The sequence below is a fragment of the Nymphalis io genome, chromosome 1 (assembly GCF_905147045.1).
Source record: "Nymphalis io chromosome 1, ilAglIoxx1.1, whole genome shotgun sequence".
NCBI classification, from domain to species: Eukaryota; Metazoa; Arthropoda; class Insecta; order Lepidoptera; family Nymphalidae; genus Nymphalis; species Nymphalis io.
Window position 1 is genome coordinate 11936855 of NC_065888.1, and position 25266 is coordinate 11962120.

At 31.0% G+C, this 25266-nt stretch overlaps 1 protein-coding gene across 4 annotated transcripts in view; it reads right to left on the reverse strand.

Annotated features, from left to right (window-relative positions):
* LOC126772472 (uncharacterized) overlaps positions 1-25266 on the reverse strand; it is a 151083-nt gene that overhangs the window by 64716 nt on the left and 61101 nt on the right. For 2 of the 4 annotated variants that reach the window (XM_050492855.1, XM_050492863.1), the window contains exons 1-2: positions 22368-22504; positions 4220-4367 (exon numbers count right to left, since the gene is read on the reverse strand). In XM_050492855.1, coding sequence (XP_050348812.1) covers positions 4220-4367; positions 22368-22447 — 228 coding nt within the window. In that variant the 5' untranslated portion in view covers positions 22448-22504. Of the gene's footprint in view, positions 1-4219; positions 4368-22367; positions 22505-25266 lie in introns of those variants that run through there. The other 2 variants (XM_050492871.1, XM_050492875.1) reach the window with 1 other exon arrangement.

Consider the following 25266-nt stretch of genomic DNA (forward strand, 5'->3'; position numbering starts at 1 on the left):
AAAACATGTTAATATTTTCAATAATAATAAATAATTTATTTATTTATTTATTTAATTTATTTATTTAATTTAATCATTATTTATACTGGGGACTTAAACCAGTATATATATAAATCAAAATTAAAATTACTAATTTTCAAATGATTATTTCGTGGAATTTCCCATTGCATCGCAATTACGATTCGCGGGGTGAAAATTTTATCAGGTACCTCCTGTCACCAGTGAAGGCTTAGATAGACGGTTTTAAATGCTGTAGATTTTTTACTCTAATTTGCCACGGTTCAATTATTTTATTTATTTCTATATAAGCATGCATCAATAAATGCAACAACTTCGACTAGTCAAAATACAGTTTGAAATCTAGTACATTTGTCGCATTACAAGTCCCCAGACATCTATTGGCCAATACTAACTTGCGACATGAGCACAGTGGCCAGTGCCAATCGTGTAATAAGGACATGGTTGTATAATTTATGTTCGTTTAACTGACCGAGGCTGTTTGGAACCTTATCTAAATATGATTCAATAATTCAACGACTGATATTTGTTAAACGTAGATAGGAATTGGGAACAATTATAAACTGCCAGCTGTTTTCTATTTATGGGATAAATTTGCAATTAAGTATATATTGCTATTCATTAAGTAAAAATTCCATATCTGCTTTTAATCTTTGGTATGTCATCAATTAAAAAGTTTCGTAACGCAATAAAATTGAAAATCTTATTTTAATGTCAAAATAAGTCCTAAGCCGAAATATTTCTTGGAGGATTATAGTATGCAATCAAATTAACTATCAATCAGATTAAAACACGCTTTACGTAGAATTAAGGCCGACACACGTCAGATATACCTACCGTGTTCGATTACCCGATGTTATCGGATTAGGCACATAAAAGGCTCAATTTCGACCAAAACTTTATTTGCCGCATACAACGATATAAAAAAAACTAATATTCGGTTAAAATGCAAACGGGCAATGTTTCGTAAGGTGAAATAGTCGTATCGGCTTATTAAAGGCGCAATCGTTATACATTTTCCGATTAGTGTCGCGTTATTATTTGGTTAACACTAGGCTCGAAACCGTACATGCGAACCGATAGCGACGATAAACCTTCCACGTGTGATACTCGTTCAGGCAACGGAATGAGAATCAGATCACATTTTAAAACGAAATGAGAAGTTAAATAATGAAAGAATTAAACAAATTATCAAATAGTGTGATTAACATGACTCAAAAAAATCAAATGTCAATTTTATGAGACTAAATATTCTTGATGTCTACGTTTTTTGTATTTATCGGGAACGTATTAATTTTAACACCCGTCGTAAGTTACTTCAATCGAGGCAATAAGGATTAAAGTTTGGCAAATGGAATTGTATTTCAATGACCTTCAAAGTTTATTTTAAGAAAAATAACTTGTCATTGAATGACATGATAATTATACAAATACGATACTTGATAAAAATATGTCAAAACTTTTAAATGAAACCGAAATATAAAATATAATTTAGTACCGATTAAATTACTTATGTTCGATATGTTTCTTATATTATAATAAATATTTATATATTGAAAGTTGATGTTAATGATTTACTTGATCTTAATTTATAAAATCATTTGGATTTAACAAATAACAAACTTAAATTCACCTCTAAAACTAGTATTCCAGTGTTGCTATTTTTATATTATAAAATGATATTAAAAAAAAAACTAATTAATTCCAACACATTAGTTATAAGCATAAGATAATTTTGGGATGTGTTTACAAAGTAGCTGTGATAGCAATTGCTACTTTGTAAGATTTCAGGAAATTATTTGATAATTCTTGACATTGCATATTAAGTAAGGTCAAACAGCGAAGCTTGCTGTTTCCCGGACGGTTCGGTGCTGTAACACACCATTGTTGTATCGGTCACGATCTCGATCAATGGGTCAGAGTTGACCCGCTTGTCCATGATTGGCAGCTGGTCACGAAAATTGAGACTAAATTCCCACTAAACTATTCCACGTTGTTAAGAAAACATGGAACGAATTTGTGTAGCCATTTTCTTTTAATAATTATCAGAATATTAAGGATAAAGCTATAAAAGCGCGAAAATTTATTGAAAACATCGTGGATTAAGAACTCTTAATAAGTCATTTTTATTTGCAAAAACAACGACGAATTAAAGTTTTTCAATAAGTTCTTCAAATTGTTGTTACGTTGAACCCAGGACAATGTCTATTAAGATATTTTAATTATGCAATTATAATGTTATCAGCATGATTTCGTAATGAAGGTTCACGACAGAACTATACGGCCTAATCGTGTACTTTAGAGGATGGCCATTGTAAATTCGTTCCAACAAAATAGTCGTCACGATGACTTCAAATGTGTGACATTATCTTGCGTAGTTGAGAGATCGTGGAAAGAAATCGACCCGAATCAAAGGTGACAATAGAATAAGACGTCGTTTTCCTAAAAATTGTGGTAAGAACGCGTGAATCTTAACCGATGATCGTGGTTTCAAACCCGGGCACGCACCACTGAATTTTTATGTGCTTAATTTGTAATTATAATTCATCTCGTGCTTTACGGTGAAGGAAAACATCGTGAGGAAACCTGCATGTGTCTAATTTCACTGAAAATCTGCCACATGTGTATTCCACCAACCCGCATTGGAGCAGCGTGGTTGAATAAGCTCCAAACCTTCTCCTCAAAAAGAGAAGAGGAGGCCTTTAGCCCAGCAGTGGGACATTCACAGGCTGTTACGGTACGGTATGGTAACAATTTTTTTGATTATTAACGCCCTTCAAAGCGTAACTTCGGTAACATGACTTGTCATAAGACTGACAAGATAAAATTATTCAAATACTGATATATTACAGACTGATATATTACGTCAAAGCTTAGCAAATATCAAACAAAAATATTTAAAAAAACTAACTATTTTTCTAAGATATATATATGGGTTGTCTTAAGAAAATATTAATAATAATTCTTATTATACTGCCCAAATCAATATGAAACATGTTTTAAAATTAGACAAGAAAATGGAATAGAATAGAGGCTCATAGATTTAATCGAAGTTGAGAACTTCGTTACAAAAAAACAAGAACGTATCGATTACAAATCAAATCTATAGGATCAACAGAATTATATAATTGATAAAGAGACACAAATTAAACGTATCGTGGCGAGCGTTCGAATTACTTAGAAAGGCCAGAAACATTCTCACGTCCTTAATAGCATAATCGGAAACAGTTACAAAAAACTCAACCGTAGACAAAGGAAATGGATACATTTACGCGGAACAACTATGGGACACTAGTGCTTATTAAATTAACCAAGCTAACTTGTACACCCATGCATATTGCGTAAGACGTATTTCGCAACGGTCATTCGCATAGTTTAACAGTTTAGCACATTAGTGATAAAAATGCAACAAAAAACCATTCGGATCTTAATGATTTATTTATTCAAAATTGGGTAACACTTCATTATATGTTTTCATATTTGAAAGCAGGCCTCGAGTCACAAACACCGTTATGGAAGTCTGTAATTTTAAAAATGAACTTTCTTTGTGTTTATCGCTTGCAAACGTTAGCATTAGAGATATTAGTTTCTTCCACTCCCTGTCATTTGTATTGCCTACCAACTATTATTACGATATCGGTGTGAACTCGTCCGTAACGTTACTTATATTGGCTCGCCGACCTCGTGATTGATACATAGAAAGTAAGAAACCAATTAGATATTATCGAACAGCTATTATATTTTCATTATTTTATAATTTTTTTCAAATAACTAATAATGACATATTATAAGGTTAAAGAATTTCGTAATCATCAAAACATTAGGAAATTTATTTAAATAGCATTAGTAATTATATTATCATCAATCTTGATGATAATATAATTACTCATTTCAATGTATTTTTAAATAATAAACGAAAATATACGTAGTCAAAATGAAGTAGATTAAAAAAATTTAAAGAAATTTCAACTTAAGATACAAATATATATATATTCTATTGGTGATAGAGCAATAGCAGCTTCGCGTTTGAGGATTAAGAATAAATATAATAATGTAACTTGTCTTTTTTACTTTATCTATATGTATGTAATTTTTATTTGTGTCATTTCATTTAAGATTTTATGATAAGCTTTATTCTGGGCGTTTTTACAACATATTATGAAATATTTAAAATAAATTTTCAATTGGTTATCTTAGTTACCTTATAGAGTTTATCTTTCTGGTACCACACATCTTCCTCTTCCTCAATCTGAGGGGCGAATGCTTGTGTAAGATCATCGCGAGATCGCGACAGAATGCGCCGCCGAGACACCATCTCTCCCCCCGTCACCGCTTCAAACGGACCTAGGCTGTAACAATATTACATGAAATAAGTACAAATACTAATATATATAATACTACAGTCAAAACTCGATGCAGAACACGATCGTTTGGTCAGAAAGTTATATACGATATTGACTATGACAATTATAACACTTAAAAGGATACAAAGATCAAAATACCATATCAATGTAAGTCGATTTTCAACATTTATAGCAATAGAATAGCAGAATAATACAAAATATTAATGCTTGTTGGAAGAACATCTGATAATTACGTCTTTTAGATAGTATTGAGACGATGCCTTGCCTTGATAGGTGACATCATATGCGAGAGGATTTCAATTATAATACCAAAGATTTTCCAGTCAAGAGATTTAAGTTTTAGATAATTTATGTTATAATCATCTATAACACGTGAAAACACGTACGAAGATTAAATTAATGAAACAAATCAAGGCGGAACTCGTAATTATAATCTCTATAACAAACTAATATAACTGTCAAACTTTCTATGGGAGCTTAAGTTCATACGTAATAGTATTATAGAACAAAACAATGCCCTCGTGAAAGCAATGTGTTTTATTGTATTTTGTATCGTTTATAATTCAGATTCATTCATCAGTTCTCTATTCTTATATTAATGATAGACTATTTATCAATACCCTAACTAAGGGAAAATTTTGACAAATTTAAACCTATCAATCTTTGTGAATGTGATAGTGAATATTATGAAATATGAATTTTAGAAATGATCAAGTGTATATGGATTATGTAATTCGTTTTTGTTACAAGAATACTGAGTTAAGACTAAAATTTAGGAAGTGCTTAAGTTGAATAACGATAAATCTACGTTATATTTTGTAAATGTAAAGTAATAGCATACAAATATATTATATAATTTGGTTAATTGTCTGCATATTATTCAACAGTAATAAATGTATACGAAGCAGTATTCATATATTTTTGGTAATCAGAAAAAAATCCTGTAAATATCCCGCTTATGGCGTAAGACTCAACTCCTGTAGAAGAAAAGGTTTAAAGCTCATTACGCCCAATTGCTTAGTGCAAAGTGTATTGATATATGCAAGATTCCTCATTATATATTTTCAGCACCGAGAACGAAATGACTATTATACACGACATGAAAATTTAATGACTTTGGCTTTGGTTAAGATTCACGTGCTACAGCCATCATGGAATATCCCGGCCTTTTAATTTACTTTTATTAAATTTTTTAAAACGTATTTCTGAAGATATTTATGTAAATATTAATAGAAAAAGTGAACTATATAATAATATAGTAATTACGATATAAACAATAAAAAAATATCATTAATATATATTATGAAAATTATAAAAATATTTGTATAATATATTATAATATACATTTGATAAATATTTGTGTTTGTCAAATATGTCAGAAGTAAATCTTTAACACATCGACGACATGTATCAAACACATCACTAGAATCTTCAAACCAGGGCTAACAAAACATTATACACGCTTCCTTCCGACTCGAACAATATGTGGCATTGGATTCGGCATTGGCATTATCTAATGATCGTACAGTTCCTCCCATTCATCGTACTTTGTTTATATCTTCGCTGTTAATGTAACAATGGCTAGTGTTGTTGGAGAAAGTATCGATAAGCTAGTGTTCGATGTCGTCTTGTTAATGCAATTGAATCCGTGCTAATGATACTGAATGATAAACTATCGGCATTTTACATACTACTTTTCTATTTTCTATTTTTCCTAAATTATTGTTAAAATTTTAATTTTATTACAAAGATGTTTATTTTTTTCCTTTTGAATTAAGAATGGTCTTAGATAATGCAACTGTTTTTTAAGTTACAAAAAAAGAACTCCAAAACAAACATTTAAACAAAACAGATTACCCTTTTTTAGTCAGGGGGACTTTCACAGCTGATTTAGTGGTCGACTGAGTATCATTCGCAATCTATTACCGCATGATCAAGATAGCTTTGTTTTTCTCGTTCATCTAAATTGCCTTCATACTGTCGGAGTTGTCTATTTATTTCGTGTCCAAGAATGAAAGGTGCTAATTTGTTCAAAATGACAGGTAAGGGTAATTATATAAAAATATATAATAGTTACAAGCCGTTTAAAAAGTATTGACGTTCCTTATAGTATCACGATACCTAGAATATCGTTCTTGTTTTAAGTTACAAAATTTATATTTTTGGACTATCATTAAATGATGTTAATACATTAAAGCTTCTTTAAGTTAGAACTTATTTTAAGGTTATCTTATATAATTATATTTTTTTATTTATAATAAATTCTGAACATATGAGAATAGCTTTTAACACTTATCAAAGTATATTGCAGAATGCTACATGTGCTTTAAATTGCGCGATGTTAGGAACGCTGCGCACGCGCACATACCCGTCATGTCATCGATCAAGGAGTGTGTTGATCTAAGTGAATTCATGAATTGTTTATTTGATAATATTAAATTTAATATAAATAGTCTTTTTTTACTGAACGTAAAGCTTATTCATAAAAAATAGGCAGTCTGATTGCCGATAAAAGTGAAAACTTGAAACTATTAAATTTATTTGTTCAAATTCCACATCTATGGACACTCCAAGTAATAATTCTATCCTATTTTATTATGTAGCTTTTTATTTATTAAAATACATAGTATCTCACCAAAACTTTTCGAAATATTGCTACAGCTTAATTGAAATAAATTATAGTTAAAATACACTTGTATAATTTGTATATACTGTTAGTATTTACATAAATTTCAATCATTATTATCCTCATTATTTTCCACAATACTTAAATTATTTGTACTTTCAATGATTTCATTATATTAACATTAGCATGTCGGTGACGCAAACCTGTCCCCTACAATAAACCATTTTTTTAACGCTGGAAAGACGCGTTACGCGTTTCCCCTACGGGAACAGTGGGGGGGGTATGTGGGGCTCGCCGGTGTCCAAGGCGCCGATTGTGCCCCGAACATCGGAATACCCACTAAAAAACCAGCGGTACCCTTTCCGTCTTAACGAAGAGCGCCACGGGATCGCTTTCGCGTGCTACCGTGACCCTACGATAAAGATAAAGAAGTATTCACTTCAAAAATGTGCAAAACGATGCTATGAAGGATAGGAGATTTATGTTAAGCGATAATTGGATATAATTAATTTTCCATGATATAAATGCACGCATGAACAATATATTTATTTAATAGGAACACTAACAGTATACATGTTAAAGAAAAATACATAACATTCAAAGAGAAAAAATTCAACTTCTGATATGTATATCGATTATAAGTGTACACAACTTTCACAAAGAATCGCGTCAACATAATATATAATGGTCTAAAAGTATATCGAGCGTTAAATTCGCCTTTCGTTTTAAAATTCGGTAAACAATTTTATCTTTAATCTTGAAACATAATGATTTGCTTAAGGAAACAGCTATTCATCCGATTGAATAATGGTGTACAATACAAAGTGCTTACAATCGTAATGGGGTTGTAATAGTGTTGTATAATTATTACGTCAGCGAACCTGTTTAAACTGACCTATATCGAGGCGGGTCTAAGAGTTAAGCGGGTATACGATAGCGACAATTCGAATTGAGCGATTTGATATATTTCGCTATTTAATATTAATTAATAGATAAATACAATCATTACGTTTTTCCAGAATATCTGCAAAGGAGTAACGCAAAAATAACGACTTATGTCACTTGCTTGATTAGGTTTGTACAGGAATTTATTTTTTGTGAGTAGAAATATAAATTTATTAGAAGAAAATTAACGATTTAATTCAATTTTATTAATGATATATAATATTTATTAATACTTTTTATTGCTTAATTTGACAGGAAGTATTTTAAGAAGATTCAAATGTGGATGTGTTGTTTAATAAATTGGACAAATATTATGAAACGAGATTTCAAATTAGCTTATCAATTTACGAACAAAGTTATAATCCCATAAGTTCTTTGACGCGTAACAACTGTGACTGCTCCAATTGAAAAAATAGTATTTAATAGTTAATACTTGTTTCTTTGAGTTATAAAGTAGATCATCATTTGTGTAACGACCCATTAATCAATGTGAAGTAGTGGTTTTACAAGTTATTGAAGTGTTTGATATTATAAAAACAAAAAACAAATTTAAAGTTAAACAATTAACGGACTTATCATCATTTCATCGCGTCGTTGTAAGAAACGCGTAAGCGACGCTGTCTGCACGGCGCTTACGACCTTCTGGCCGCGACATATCAACTTCGCCAGCACATCGGTAATATAAGAACATTCATATTATTATCCGACTTGTGTTCAACGACCGTATGAATGCCGTGAAGATATTGTAATGAAAAATAGAAACTATTGTTGTTGATTGAATTGAATAATTAATAAATTAATTAATATATAATTAGCACAATTTATTGCAAGTATACATTCATTGTTATTGGTAGTCTTATCAAGAAGTTAATATCATTATGCCACCTAAACCAAAACCGTGCGCTAATTGCTCAAAAAGATTAACTAACAAAGAGTATCTAAACTGTTTCTTATGTAAGGACGCTTACGATATTGACTGTGCCAAAATAACACATCAGCGTTTTATTTCTATGGAGAAGGATGCAAAGGACAAATGGAAATGCTCTAAGTGTAAAAATAAAGAAAAAAAAGGCACCCCAGTCTGTGTACAAACTATTGAAACTACCGATAGCGACAACAATATTTCTTCTCACGGCGAAGATGAATCAGATCTAAATGAATCTCCAAATTCAAACATTCTAAAACCCACGCTACTTTCAAGCATACGATCTGAAATTCAGGCATCTATTGATAAATCTCTTAAAATGACCCTTGAATCCACGATAATGAAAGAATTTGCATATTTAAAAAGTGAATTAGCGACTTTAAGTGATCTTAAAAATTGCTTAGAATTTTTAAGCGCAGAATACGATTGCTTAAAATCAGACCTCGTAGCTTCAGAAAACAAAATTAAAAATCTCACTAAGGAGAATATTAGTCTTAATAGTAAAGTGAGCGATCTTACTAACAGACTCAACTTGATTGAACAACATTCGCGTGAAACTAATATTGAGATTAATGGCTTACCAGAGAACAAATCCGAAAATTTAAACTCTATTATCGTACAGTTATGCTCTGTAGTCTCAGTACCCTTACAAGATTCGGATATTCTATCCTGTACTCGAGTACGAAAATTAGATGACTCTAGTCCTAAACCACGAGCGGTTATTGTTAAGTTACCGACTACTAAGCATAGGGACGTCATACTAGCTGCCGTAACAAAGTTCAATAAAAAAAATCAAACAGATAAGCTTAACACTAATCACCTGGGTTACGGTACTAACAAATCACCAGTGTATGTCTCCGAACATTTGTCGCCACATTTTAAAGCTCTTCACGCACGCACTAGAAAAATTGCACGGGATAAGGAATATCGATACACTTGGATTCGTAATGGTCGCATTTATGTACGCAAAAACGACCAATCCCCTGCCAAACAAATAAAATGTTTCGAATCTCTTGATCACTTGTAAACTATAAAACCGCTGCTAAGTGCCCGTATCCATATCTCTTCAAAATTCAGGATCTATTACCAAAACTTTAGAGGACTTAAAACTAAAACAAAAGAAATAAGACTATCTTCAATGACATCATGTTTTGATATTATTATTGGAACAGAGACTTGGTTGGATGACAGTGTTCACGATAAAGAACTATTTAGCAACAAATACAATGTTTACCGTAGAGATCGTTCATCTACTTCATCTTCTGGAAAAACTGGAGGAGGCGTTTTATTCGCCGTCTCTAAAAATATTTGTTCGAAACGTGTTGATGACTTTGAAAGTTCTATGGAAGATTTGTGGGTATCAGTGAAAAGTGACGGTCAAGAATCGAAAGAAATTTTATTTTGTGTGCTTTATCTTCCTCCTCCAGTGACAAGTGCTTCATTGGACCCGATGTTAGAGAATATTAGTCATGTTATGCAATCTCACGCCGGTGATATTATAATTCTAGGGGATTTCAACCTAGGGTTCATAGACTGGAAACGAGATACCTCTGATATTCTCGCACTGACACCCTGTAATTATAATTGTAATCTTGGGCGTAATTTCGTAGACTTTATGTCTTTCAATAGCCTGTCACAATTTAATTATTTAAAAAACCACAATAACAGAATCCTAGATTTAGTTTTAAGTACCTGTGAGGATATTTCCATAGAAGAAAGTATTAAACCTCTTAGTAAAATTGATTTACATCATCCTGCTTTAGATATCGATTTAAAATTAAATAAGCGTTTACCAACTATTAGAAAACAATTTGCGTCTTATAACTTTAGGAAAGCTGACTATACTTTAGTTAATGCTAAGTTATGTCAAATTGATTGGGAATTGGAGCTATCTCCGTTTAAGGATGTCGATATGGCTGTAGCAAAATTTTATGACTTACTGGAAATTATAATTCAATCTACTGTACCCAAAACAAAACCTCGTAATTTAAAATATCCTTCTTGGTTTACACGTAACTTGATTAAACTCATCGCTGAACGCAACAAAATTCTCAAAAGGTACAAACTATACAAAAACCCTAGAGATCAATTAGAACTTCAGTTGAGCAATGATAGGGTGGAGTCTTTGACAGCTTCTTGTTATCGTATGCATATCTTAAGTACAGAAGAATCGGTTCTTAAAAATCCTAAGAAATTTTGGTCTCTTGTAAAGGATCATCGTGGTGAATCTTCAGATCTTCCTAGAGAAATGTTCCTCAATAATATGACAGCAAATACAGGAGAAGATATTTGTAATCTTTTTGCTTCACAGTTTGCGTCAGTCTATTCCCCACATGATCAAGGTCGTATATCATATCCAGCAGATTGTTTTCCCCAATTTTGCTTAAGTAAAATTTCTTTGACCGAACGTGAAATATCTAAAATCTTAAAATCCGTTGATATTAGCAAAGGACCTGGTCCTGATGGAATTCCCCCATTATTTATTAAAATGACTAGTAAGTACTTAACACTTCCTTTAAAAATCCTTTTTTCAAAATCACTCGAATCTGCTAAATTTCCTACAATATGGAAAGCTGCCAATGTTGTTCCTATTTACAAAAAAGGCGACAAGCGTAATATCAAAAACTATCGACCTATCTCAATTTTAAGCGTTATTCCAAAAATTTTCGAAAAGCTCATTTGCCCAATTGTAACCAAATATTTCAAAAATATCCTCTCTACACAACAACATGGCTTTATGCAAAATAAATCAACATCGACTAATTTATTAGACTATGTTATAGACCTGTCCGAAAACGTTGATCACAAGACTCAAATTGATGCTATTTACACGGATTTTACGAGCGCATTCGACAAAGTTAGCCATACAATCATGCAATCTAAGCTTATGTATTACGGAATCCATGGTAATTTGCTGAATTGGTTAGTATCCTACTTAAATAACCGATCTCAACGGGTGATTACTCACGGCTATTCATCTTTTGCATTTGTTCCCACATCCGGGGTACCCCAAGGATCCCATTTAGGTCCAATTCTTTTCTTAGTTTTTATTAATGATATAGTAGACAGCATTAAATTTAGCAAATGCTTAATATTCGCCGACGATCTCAAAATCTACAGACCTATAAAAACGTTATCCGATTCTGACCTTCTCCAAGCAGATATAGACGCTCTCGCTAGCTGGTGCAATAAAAATAACATGGAATTAAATGTTAAAAAATGTCTTCATATAAAGTTTACAAGACGCAGAAAACCGATATTATCTAAATACTCTATATCTGGCGATCCTTTATCCGAGGTTAATTCCATTCGAGACTTAGGTGTACTTATCGATAGCAATTTAAATTTTATTAATCATCTAGACAAAATAATATCAAAAGCTTGGAAAATGTTAGGATTTGTAAAACGAACATGCAAGGATTTTAAGAATACTCGCTCATTGCTCTGCATTTATAATTCTCTTGTACGTTCCAATTTAGAGTATGCATCAAATATATGGAACCCTTTTTATAACACTCATATCGAAAGACTAGAGCGAATACAACAAAATTTTACCCGTTTTCTTGCATACAAGGATACTAGTTGTCCTTATCGCGCTAACTACAACAATAGGCTAAAACATTTTAAAATGATATCACTTAAAAGTCGCCGTGAAATCAGCGATGTTTTGACCCTACACAAACTGATCCATGGTCAAATAATGTCATCCGAACTACTTCAGCAAATCAATTTAGTTGTTCCCCGCAAAATTCCTAGACACCCAATAAAAAAACCTTTTAGAACTACAGCTTTTAAAACAAATTTAGGTAAACATGCACCCCTCAACAGAATAATTAATTCTTATAATGAATATTCTTCTAACGGCAATATCGACATCTTTGCCCAAAGCAAGCCAACTTTTGTGAAGCTCTGTAAAGATCTCATAGTATAACTTTAAAACCATTTTATTCATAAATTAATTATTTCAACCCTTGTAGATTTTTGTTGTTGTATTTAAATTTTATTTTATGTTTTGTTTAATTGTCTATAATTTATTCATCTTTTTTAATTTTTAGTTAAGACATAATTAGGTTAGTATAGTCTTATCTTAAGGTCAATGTTGTTTACACCTGTAATGATTTATTCACCTAGATTTAATACCCTGTATCTAATGCTAAGTGAATGTGTTAGTGATAAGTCGATGGTGTAACTATTTCCAATAAATAAATAAATAAATAAATAAACAAAATCTGTTGTGATGTAATACTAAGCCGAAATTGACATCAATCGTCAAAAGCAATAACTCTTAACAATCACTTATTTATGCAGACTATAAAATAAATAAATCGCTAGAGGCGAACATCCTTACGCAACTATTAAAGACGCTTTCGCTATCAGCGCATCGTCGAGGTCCCGTTAAGCCTAGACGGCCAGTCATTACGGGAACCTAGCGGAACGTGTATTCTTAGTTTATTTTTATAACTCGGAGGCATGCAATTACTACGGTAAGGATACCACGTGGTGTTATGTAATCGTTTTATCTTACAAGCGGGATTGCTGCACGATAGGAACGAAGCGTTTAAAACGTATTAAATTTGATCGGTTGTTAGGTGGAGGCGTTTAAATTATCGCTGTAATTCTTTTGTACCTATTTAACAATTCAAGTCAAATGTTGATTTCTAAAAGTATTTTAGTTTAAGATTGCTATAATAATTCCGTAATTTAATAAATATTGCATTAACCTTATTTTACATGTGTCGCATTCTATATATATCTTTGTAATAACTATTTGCTTTTATTCAAGTAAGGTAAAAATATAGTACATTATTCAAGATTAAGGTTCGTTATTTAAAAAAAATCCCGTTGGTGCGTTTAATGTTACAACACTCGAAAACTAAGTAAAAATAGCCGGTGAACATTCTTTCCAACTACTTTCCAAGTCAAATGACAACGTGCTCGAGATTCTAATTACAGGTAACTATTATGTACGATTTGGGGTTATTAGCAAGCTATTTCAATTCTTATGATCCTAAAATTAAGAAGTAGAATCGCGTACAACTCATAAATCGATATAATACTGCATTATGAAGCTGAAAAGTTTCTTTCTATGATTAGACGCGTCCTATTTTCATACATAAAGCGATTGTTCGAAAAGAATATTTTCGCAATACGTAGCTAAACTTGAGATAACTATTGACAATGCTGAGTTAAAATTAGGCAATGAAGTCATAGTAATCGGTTCACGGTCACTTTTCGACACGACATTAACATTTTGTTTATCGTCGGTACATTTAATTAATTCACATATTTTTCGTGACCTTAAAGATAGCACCAGTTGATATTTTGATAAAGTCTATGCCTCTACGTTAAAATTTATTTTAACAGGTATGACGACAGACCTGTGGTAATAGTTTTGTACGTGTAAGATTCTGCAACTACAAAGACTTGCAATATTTCGATGTACAGGAAATTCCTTAATTTAAGCATATAAGATAAATATTCAGTTAATATGATTAGCAGATAATTTCAATAAATTTTATTTGTAATGATAACATTTTTGGGTTAATACCTTCATAGGTTTTTTATCATATGTATCTATAGATAGGATAGAATTTTTCTAACAAATACATTATACTAGCATATGAGCAATATTTTTTTCAACTTTTGTTTTCTCGACACAGGACATAATTTAATTCCGATTTGTTTTACGTATTTTTATTATTTTCAGTTTTGATATTTCAACTTGTTAATAAAGATCTGGTATATTTTATTTAATAAAATCTCTGCAACGTAATACGTGCACCGTTTCTGTGATGTTAAGCCCACCGTGTTACGTAAATCAAAGGTCGCAACCAATGTGGGTGTAGAGACCTCGATAGAGTATTGTACCCGTTCATTATATAGTGTTAATATATTTTTTTAAATAAATTAACATATTGCAAGTTAGTGTATATTACATATATACATAACGAACTATTTATTATAATAATTGTATCGATATAAAGAAATATCTAATGATATAATAATATCAATGTATCACAATTTATAATGAATCGTAAATAACTATTATAAAAAAAAACATTTTCGAACTTCTTTTATAAATATTTTCTTATGATTTTATAAATATATTAGAAAATATGGTAGACGTATTCAACGAGATTGTTATAAATTAGCAATAATAATATCATAAATTTTCTAATACGTATAAAATAGAACAGCTTTTGCGTGGGCGTAGATAGACGTCGGCAAGTGTTACAAAAGTTGTCTAAACGTGAAACCGATAAGATTTGTGCGTGCGAGGCTCAGAAGGATAACATCAAAGTCTGCCGTCTGCCAAAGCTAAGCACTGGTTCCGTATCCACATCAAATCAACCGCTACTCTAGTAAAAACTCAATTTTTCTTAATGTCATTACTGATTTAGAAGCTTATTCTTTTTTTAATTACTAACTTAAAACAACTAATATTAATCTATAAGAAAGTTGATTGGTATATTCAATTGTTTCTTTGTATACTTAATTATTAGAAAAAAAATGGTCCTTTTTTACATACGATAAATCTTTTTTAAACGTCAAACGTAATGGTTTTTGTTGTGACTTTGGACTTAGTATAATAAAATGCATCGATAGTTTCATAAAAAAACTTACATACAATAGAAAAATTTGGCACTACCTGTTATATTATATATAGTTGTATGTTCTGGTAAAACATACAGCAAAATAATTATTATGTTCCTGAATTTCTTTTTTTTTTTCCTTTTATCAGTTTGGCAATGACATTTGACATGAAGCACGTTTTGTAACGGACCAGGGTACAAGGAAACCTAGGCGGTTATCTGTTGGCCGCAGTTAAAGTTATGGTCATGTGGCTTAGAGTTAATTGCATATGTTTTGTCGTAATATATTAATCGTAGATCAGAATGAGTTAATCGTATACCGGTTTTACTACATTTGTTTTGTATGATTATCATTATTTTGGCGTCGGATGTTTGCAACATTTTTAACATATAATAATAAGATGTTTCTATGTATAGTATATTATATACATAATGTTCTCTTAAAAACTCTAACTATTGAATTTTTATATACATCCTTGCTCGGCTTAAGATTAAAACTAGACTAAGACGAATCGTTCAATTTGATATTACGTATGCGTGATTAAGTCTGATTATATCACGTGTTATTTATATATTACACCGGAAGTCAATTCTTCAACAATAAGAGTATTTATAAATTTATCACATTAGAAAATTCAATACCGTGTGCCCGAAATTGTATTGACTTAAAACACGTCTAGAGAAAATTTATTTGGATAGTATGACTGGATATTTCGATGCTAGATCTATGTTAAATGAACCTGTCCACTTGAATAATGATATAGTGTGATGGTATGGACCGCTATACTTATCTGCCGTTACAATCAGGTGACATTTCGTGGTTTGCAAATCTCACTACTGATTGTAAATTCTTTGCGCAGCGCTTTGACTAAGAACCTGTGCGCTTGACCGGGTTCTCGGTCACTACGGAATGTTTTGGGATTATTTAATTTTTTGTCTTTGTTTAACTATATAATAAAAAAAAAAAACTGAAATTGATATTTTATAATTTAAATTTTAGTCACCATTGAACATGAGGTTAATTAACACATAAACAGACAGCAGTACTTGCCCGAATTTAAAATTAAATTCTATTATAAAATCGTTGAAATTCTTAATATAATTTACTTATCATACAAACATCAATCAATGGTAACAGTTGATTGAAGATTAATTGCATAAATGCGACCATTATACAAGTGCATTATCTATCAGTCATAGTATTATAGAAGGTACCAACACAGCAATTATCCTACCGCCATATATAAATATTCTGTATTGTTATGTTTCTTTTTGAATATTTATTACAAGCTTAGCTCTTAGATGTAAAGGTGGGCTCATACATCTTATATCGCCAGTGTCTATGGGTAAAGGTGACAGTTTATCATCGGATAACTTTTGTTTGTCTGCTTCCATGTAGAGAGTAAAATGTAACTACTGGGCTAAGACCTTTTTTCCTATTGAGAAGAAGGATTAGAGGTTAGGCTACTAAGCTGCTCTAAAGCGCAATGGTGAATACACATGTGGCAGAACTTTGTCCGATTTGTGCAAGTTTCTTCACGATGTTTTCCTTCACTTCCCAACACGGAATCAATTATAAATGTAAATTAAGCACACGAGAATAATATATAATATAGTTAAATAAGTAAATAGATAATTTAAATATAGATAATAATAGGTTAGTAATTTTTCAATATTAAAATGAATATCTGATGAAATCAATAAAAACTGAGCATCGATCGATGATTCAACCGGTTGTTCTTTTAGTATAAAAAATGCTTTTGTATTAACGCCATAAAATTCAAGACAATATATAAGATTTCCTATTGAATTCTATTATTTAAATATCGATAAGGAACATTTTTTAATTCGATACGATTTCATGCTATTAACATTCAAATAATTATGATAAGAATGAATTTAGTGTACAATATTTATTTTTTAGAGAAACAACACCAATAATGTGCAGATTAATTGTTAGATAAGGCTCGTTACGTCAATTAACATGACCTATGCGGTCAAATAGATAATTTGTCTAACAAGTTTTTTTTATTACAATTCAAACTATTTTTAATATAATAAGCAAGGAGGATTTTCCTGCATGACTTGTTTTTTTTAATTGGAATAAAAAAAAACATTAAACGATATGGAACAAAAGATGACTTTGATAGTATACAAATCTTATGTATCAATGTAATCATTACTAATATTATAACATTGACTTACAAAACACACACACTTGAATTAAAAGCTTGTAATGTAGAAACTTATATTAATAGAAATGTACTAACTTCCACAACAAAATAAATAATTGTACTTCAAACTAAAAAGGTCAAAATTCTACCATTAACGGTCGTAATAGATTTAACAGTGAAAAAATATAATTTAACGAATCCATAAGCGGTTACTCGTTAACAAATTAACTTTATAATATGAATTGAAATATATTTTTTAAATGTATGTCAAGGTATACTTTTTCTCAATCGTAATTTGTAAACAGTTACAGAAATATGCACAAAAATTCTATTTATTTCCTCTAACACCAAAATCGGTGTGTTAAACGAACATTTCTCAAGGTAATAAAAAGTTGTAAGTTTCTTGCGACTTGGACAGGCTGGAATTGGTTCTGTAACTCATAAAAAGTGTGACATTTGTAGGGATATTAAATACTTTAATTTATTATTATCATAAATATTAAAATAACATTGTAATTGATACATAAGTATCCTTATCATATGGAAATAACTTGTGCTATGAGTAAACCATACCATATACTCATAAGACATATATAATAATAACATCCATACGAGTTGCTATAACTTAATACACACATATTACAGTGAACGCAAACACAAGTGCACTCTTTATTCTCTCACTTGTATGATACTTGAAATTAATTTGAAGTTCCGATGCAGGAACAGGGGCTTTGCGTGCTTTCCGGGGTGTGGGAGAGTAAATACTGTCAACTTTTATAAACTACTACTAATATGGGCGTATATGTTAGTTCTAGACCAAAGATTAGTTCATAACTTATTAAGTATCTAATTTGTAAAATAATTTTACGCCAAAGTATGTTTTTTCATGTAACCTTTTGTTCTGAGAATATAATTTAATATTCACTGCTTATATCCTTAGATAAAAATAATAATAGTTAGTACATGCATAGGTTTCCAATGAACTTTAAATGCAATATTACAACAAGTATTACCAGTTGTCTGACACAACAGTACGTAGAAATATACTCCTAATTCCGAAGATATTAAAGTTCAAATTTTTCATCGTATTTTAACTCAATTGTCTCTAAAGTGGCATCTGCCAAAAAAGGTTATAACTGCAGCTAGAATAAAAATTTTAAGCACATATGGACGTGAGAACATACAGATTGTATACAAGGTTAGATTACTTAGGTCCGATTTAGCTCAAGTTAGCGTCTATTGTTATTTGTATCTCACATAAATATAATTTAATAAGATTTATTCATATTTTGGTAAATAATTAAAGTATTTCACATTATATGTATATTTTTAAGTTTTAATATTTAGTAATAATAATAATAATTATGTCCTCCAGACCGATTTCGGCCACGGCGTCCAATCTCATAAGAGCTTAGCCAGCTACGCAGGAGATGTTATAGTGCACAAGTGTGGGCTGCAAACACAGGTGCACACTCTATTCCCCAACTCTTATAATCCGATGGGACGGCAATCCGACACGACGGGAAAGAGTTCAGGTACAGGACCAACGGCTTTACGTGCTTTCCGACGCACGGGAGTGTACACACTTCCAATTTCCAGACTCCAGGCTGCTACTGAGAATTTTCTGACAGAATAATCCAATAACTTTTTACTGGCTCGACCTGGGAATTAAACCCAGGACATCCGGATCTGCGGCCTTAAATCAAGCCACTGTACCAACGAGGCAATCAAAATTTATAAAACAAATTTAAAAGGATGTTAGGTTACAAAGGGTTGGTAACAGAACAATTATTTTAGGAATTAAAAAAAATACTGCTGTAAATTAAGAACAATCAAATTATAAAGCCATTGTGTAATGATTGCGGAAATAGAAACCGAATTAATTTGGCATAATATCGGTCACAAAGACTTTCTCCCAAACTTTGCATACACGCATTTAAGAGACGGTGTTAGTCCATTATTTCTGCTAATGTTTACCTTGCGTAATAGCAGCAAAAAGCGTGATTGTTAAAGGCACGAGTTGCCAGTTGAAAGCAATTATTTCTTATTAAATTTAATCTGTGTTAAGTGTAACACGTTTACCGTTTATTATTCTTTTGTATCTATGACGTTAGTTCGAAAAGTTTTTTTTTTCTTATAACGGTCGAATAATATTTTAGTAACCGTATAAATGTGTTATAACAGAATTCTTTAAACAAAAACGAAACTGAATAACTTGGTAATAATGATTTTAATGCAAATTAATAAAAAAAATTAAACTGAGTTAACAATGTAAAGTAGAATAAAATACGTTATAAGTTTTTTGTTATAACAAAAAAAAGGTTTTTCAAAAGAGGTTATAATATTATTATCGTACAATACACAGCTTATGAGTTATTTGCAAAAGCGCTTTATTCAAGAAGGCGATTAAACCCAATATAACTATTATTTATTAATTATAGATACTATACAACTGGTAATAATATAAACATTTCTATCATACGTTTTGTTGTTAAAGTGTATCAAGGATTATTAGTCATCTTTACATTTAATTAGTATTATAATTACTAAGCTACGTCATTCACAACCTTATTCCTCCAGTCATCAGTTATGTAAAAAAATATATTTAAATAATCATTTTCCATACACGTGATATTTACCATATTATTGATGTTTATCATTATAAAAGTTCACGTGTGCTCTTAAACATTACATAATGTACTTCTTATGTATTAATAAGAAGCTACTAAAACTGTTCATATAAAATAATTCTTCTGTTTTGAAAATTCTTTTTTTAAAACATATATCCGAGATGATAAATAACTCTCTATTCTTTTACTTTCATAATCCAAAGGAACTTCCGACACGCGCGCAGAGAGTTCAGGTGCAGGATTAACCGCTTAGCGTGCTTTCTGACGCATGCCATTGAAAATTTATTGACAGAAAAATCAATAGCTCTTCCTTGACCAAATCGGGGATACAACCTAGAACCTCAGGATCTGCAGAATTATGAGCTACCGTCTAGACTAACGAGACAAATATTAAGTATTATTACTCTATTTCTGGATATTTATTTAAAAAAATGGATTGTTTTTTTTTATTTTTTATAGAAAAGGTATGCGGACGAGCATATGGGCCACCTGATGGTAATTGGTCAGACACACCTATAGACATTGGCATTCTAAAAAATGTTAACCATCGCTTTCATCGCCAATGCGCCACCAACCTTGGGAACAAAGATGTTATGTCCCTTGTGTCTTTAAGTACACTGGCTCACTCACTAATTTATACAATTTTCTTTTAAAGAGTAACTACTGAACTTCTTCCCAGTTCTTCTCGGTTGAAGAAACTTGTGTAAATATTAAAATATATTATATAAAATAATTTGATTTTAAGAATGACTATTTCCGCTTTAGGTGATCAATATGTTATCTTATAGTTTTAAACGAAAAATAATTCTATATCGCATTTGATTAGGAACATTAGCCAACTATGATACAGAAAAGCGTCAATTGATTGTGTCAAATAGTTAGTTGCGTTCTGACAATCTTGATAAAACCACTCAACAATGGCGATCGACTATTGAGATAGAATGTCATTAAACTGCCCTCTCGTTTTGTCAATCAGTAATTAAATTAAAGTAATATAGTGACTGTAGACAATAGGAATTCTTAAAAAAAGCTTTGAATTTTTTTCATGATAAACAAAAACGTTTGAATATAAAATTTTACTGTCGAGCGTAAACGATGTCAATTGACTTCAATATATCTTTCTACGAGAATTGAGTATTTATAGACTCGACGGACAGACTTGGACACTTCGAAGATAGATGTCTTCCAAAGACAATGGAAACCTACACGGATTATTTTGTTTACGAATACATTAACATATTACGCGATATTGAGATGAATTAAATTGGCATATGAATAAAAATAGTTCAATTCAATTACCCCAAAAGATTAAGGTAATTGAATAGATATATTATACACTTTAAAAGTGAAAAAGACTGTGTTTTTCATGATATCGAGGTACCTTCCTAACCGCCTTCGGCCATGTCGGTCAATTTGAAGTACATGTAAACTGCGCGGAAGACGTTATAGTGCACAGTGCACAAGTGTGAGCGAACACAGATGTCCTTTGTATTCCTTTAGTCTCCGACATGACTAAATGGAACTCCCCAGCTTTACGTGTTTTTTTTTAGTAATGTAAAGACTTCCTAAATTCGGGCTGCAACTGACATGTTGACAAAACAAAAAAAAAAATATTGGTGTAGCTATGATTTGAACGACTCTTGATTTATACCCATAGCTAATTGACCAACGGGTCCAAGTTCTTAACACATTGAATAAGCCATATTCTATTCTATTCCCTATCGCCATAGAAACATTTTCACCTTAAACAATAGTAATTGAATTCTCATGTAACATTTTCAATGTTATGGGCGATAGATGGTTAATACGTTGTTATAATCAGTTAAGATAATAAGGTAATAAGTTTATTTTTTTATAAAATAAATCATACTTTAATAAATTTTAACAAATTTACTTTGTTGTAAAATATAAAGAAATATCACTATAGTATATTCATTTTTTATATTGTTATTAAAATACGAATTTATTGCTTTTATAAATAAAAGCGCAAGTAAATAGAATAGCCAACAAGCATACATACTAAAAGGCTTATATAAAATACACGAAGCGTAAACGCAGTCGCAAAAAGACCTTTCACTTGAAATCCACATACCTCGGCGTAGATATCGACGAAGACCTCGATAAGTTCGTCTTGGTCCTGAGCCTGAACAACTTGTGGTTGCGTAAATCCATCTTTACAACAACAACAGTTACAACAAACAACAAAACACCACACACGACCACCCACAATCCGCGACCACTCTTTACTAATGAAATAATTAGAACAACACATCGCAATCTTATTAACATAAAAATTTCAAGTAAATAGCCTTAGATCCAGTCATTAGTGGCAAGTACATTGTTAGACGTTGGGAAATCCCGCTCTAGCCGACAAACAAACTCATATGAGGGAAAGAGAAAGGTGCATTGAAGCTTGCATTGTTGAAACAAACTGTTGTAATTGTGAATGGTCATAGTAATTTTATTAGACGTGTGGATAATCATAAAAGCGAAAAAGTGTGATATAATCAAATACATTGGAAACGGTACACACAATATTATAATTAAATATTGTTCAAATATCACTCTTAATTGGCTTACGTAATTATGTCATTTTAAAAGTTAGTTTTTGTATTTAAAATGTATACATATAACATAATTATCTTAATAATAAAATAAAAGCATTATTTATAGTGAGTTGGGTGTGCTTTTTGATACCTAATAAATATGTTATGTTTTATTACATTATTTGCTTTAAAGTTTTATGTCAAAACTTTTTATCTTCGATCTTGAAAATGGCAAACCTTTATGTAAATGTAATTGTATTTTAGTTTTATTTATTTCAATATAATATATGAAAAAATAGTAGACGCAGTGGTTGTGTTAAAACAAATTAATTTATAATAATTTCTTCAATTAATAAATAAATAATTCAAACTTATCCAAGTTTTATTTGAAATTTTGTTTTTACTTACATTTTACTTAATTGTAATAGAGACATATATTAATTTTCCACAAAATTGTCTCGTTCCTATAGTGGGTTATAAAACCGCAATTCCGATGTCTTTTGTTCAAACCCCAGTTTAGACCGATAAAAATTAATTGGGTTTTTCCGACGCAAAATTCTAGCAGCCCGGAGTCTGTAAGTTGAAAGTGTGTACATACCCGTGCCCATGAAAGCACGTAAAACCGTTGGTCCTGCGCCTGAACTCTCGTGTCGGATTTGCCGTTCCGTCGTATTATGAGAGTGAGAAAATTGGAAGTACACCAGTGTTTGCGAACACACATGTGCACTATAATATGTCCTGCGCAGTTGGCAAGTCCCTTAAGATAGACCGCCGTAGCCGAAATCGGTCATGAGGAGATCATAATCATCTACAAAATTATATTTGTATATTAATCATACATCTTACATGTATAACTATTCAGTCTTCAACCAAAGACTAATAATAAGTTCGTATTGCAATTATATAATCAGGTACAATAACGCTTAGCCGGTCTAAAGTTTTAGTATGATACCGTTAACGTACGTCTCTTGAATATAAATCAATGTATAGGATACATTTCGCGCTTGTCCTGCTGAACTAACTGTTCGTGTTCGCTTGGCAATGCATTTAATTTGTAACGAGTTATAAATATTAAAATATATGTATGATATTTTTACACATACCGTTCGATATTATGATTAAAATATGTAATAAAAACACCGTTTGTTGTAGACTATTTATTCTTACTTGTAATATTTATTAAATTCAAAAATTTATTAGAGAATGAATATAAAAACTAAATTAAGGGCTATGTAGATAAAATCAAATGGTCTTGAATATATTCAAATGGATAAAATATTTTGATGAATCATTTGATTTTGATTGAAAATAATTATCAAAAATCTAATACTTATAGACAAAGACTGCAACTGTTCTGTGGATATTAAATAACAAGAAGCTAAGCCTTTGATATCAGCTATAATTTCAAGACAAACATCTAATATTATACAAGCATGGGAAAATCGTGCAATTATTGGAAAAATATAAACATCTAATAATAATTAATCGTTGTCAACAGATCTATTCTATACGAACAAACTCGAACCACATAACACGATTGTTAAATAAGTACTAAGTACATATATGAACTTAAAAATATTAATTTTTTTATAGTGAATACACTATAAAAAATTTAATATTTTTAAGATTTACGCATCAAAATAGCCACCATAAGTCAAAGTCTAAGTCGAATTGAATTCTAACAGAATATGCACTGCTGATGACTTTGTTCAAATTGAAAAGTTTTTAGATGTCGAAATATTTGATCAATGATATGATATTAGTCAGTGACGTACTTGTAGGAATAATACTCATGTTGTCATATTATAGGGTATTTATCAATTACAATTATATATGACATATCTTTGAGTAACGTGGAAAAACTTTTCAATTCTCAAGGGACTTTGATAAAGTTGACTAATGGTGATGAGTGAACATAGAGCTATTTACGTCGGGAGCTCGGTATGTTAGATATTGCTAGAAGTATTCGTGTTTATGCCAAGATTGAAGAGATGTGATATTACGGAATAATGACTCTTAATCCTTTGGATTAAGAAAGGTAATTATCTGTATATTATGTGGCTAGTCACACGCACTCTACAATGGACATATTGCATTACTAGCATGGGAAAATCGTGCAATTATTATAGGGTTCAGGTTTTATATTACTAATAGATATAGCGTAAGCAGATGAGCTAGTTTTTTTTATTTATTTAAAATAAATAATGTCTATACATAAATAAAGAATCAGTTGTTTTAACGCGTGAATCTTAACCGATGATAACGAGTTTAAGCTCAAACAATTTTCATGAGCTTAATTTATGTTTATAATTCATCTCTGTCATATGTGTATCCATCAACTTGCATTGGAGCAGCGTAGGGGAATAAGCTCCAACACTTCTTCTCAAACGGAAAGGTCTTAGCGCAACAGTAGTTACCTTAGCCAAGAAGCATTTACACTCTTTC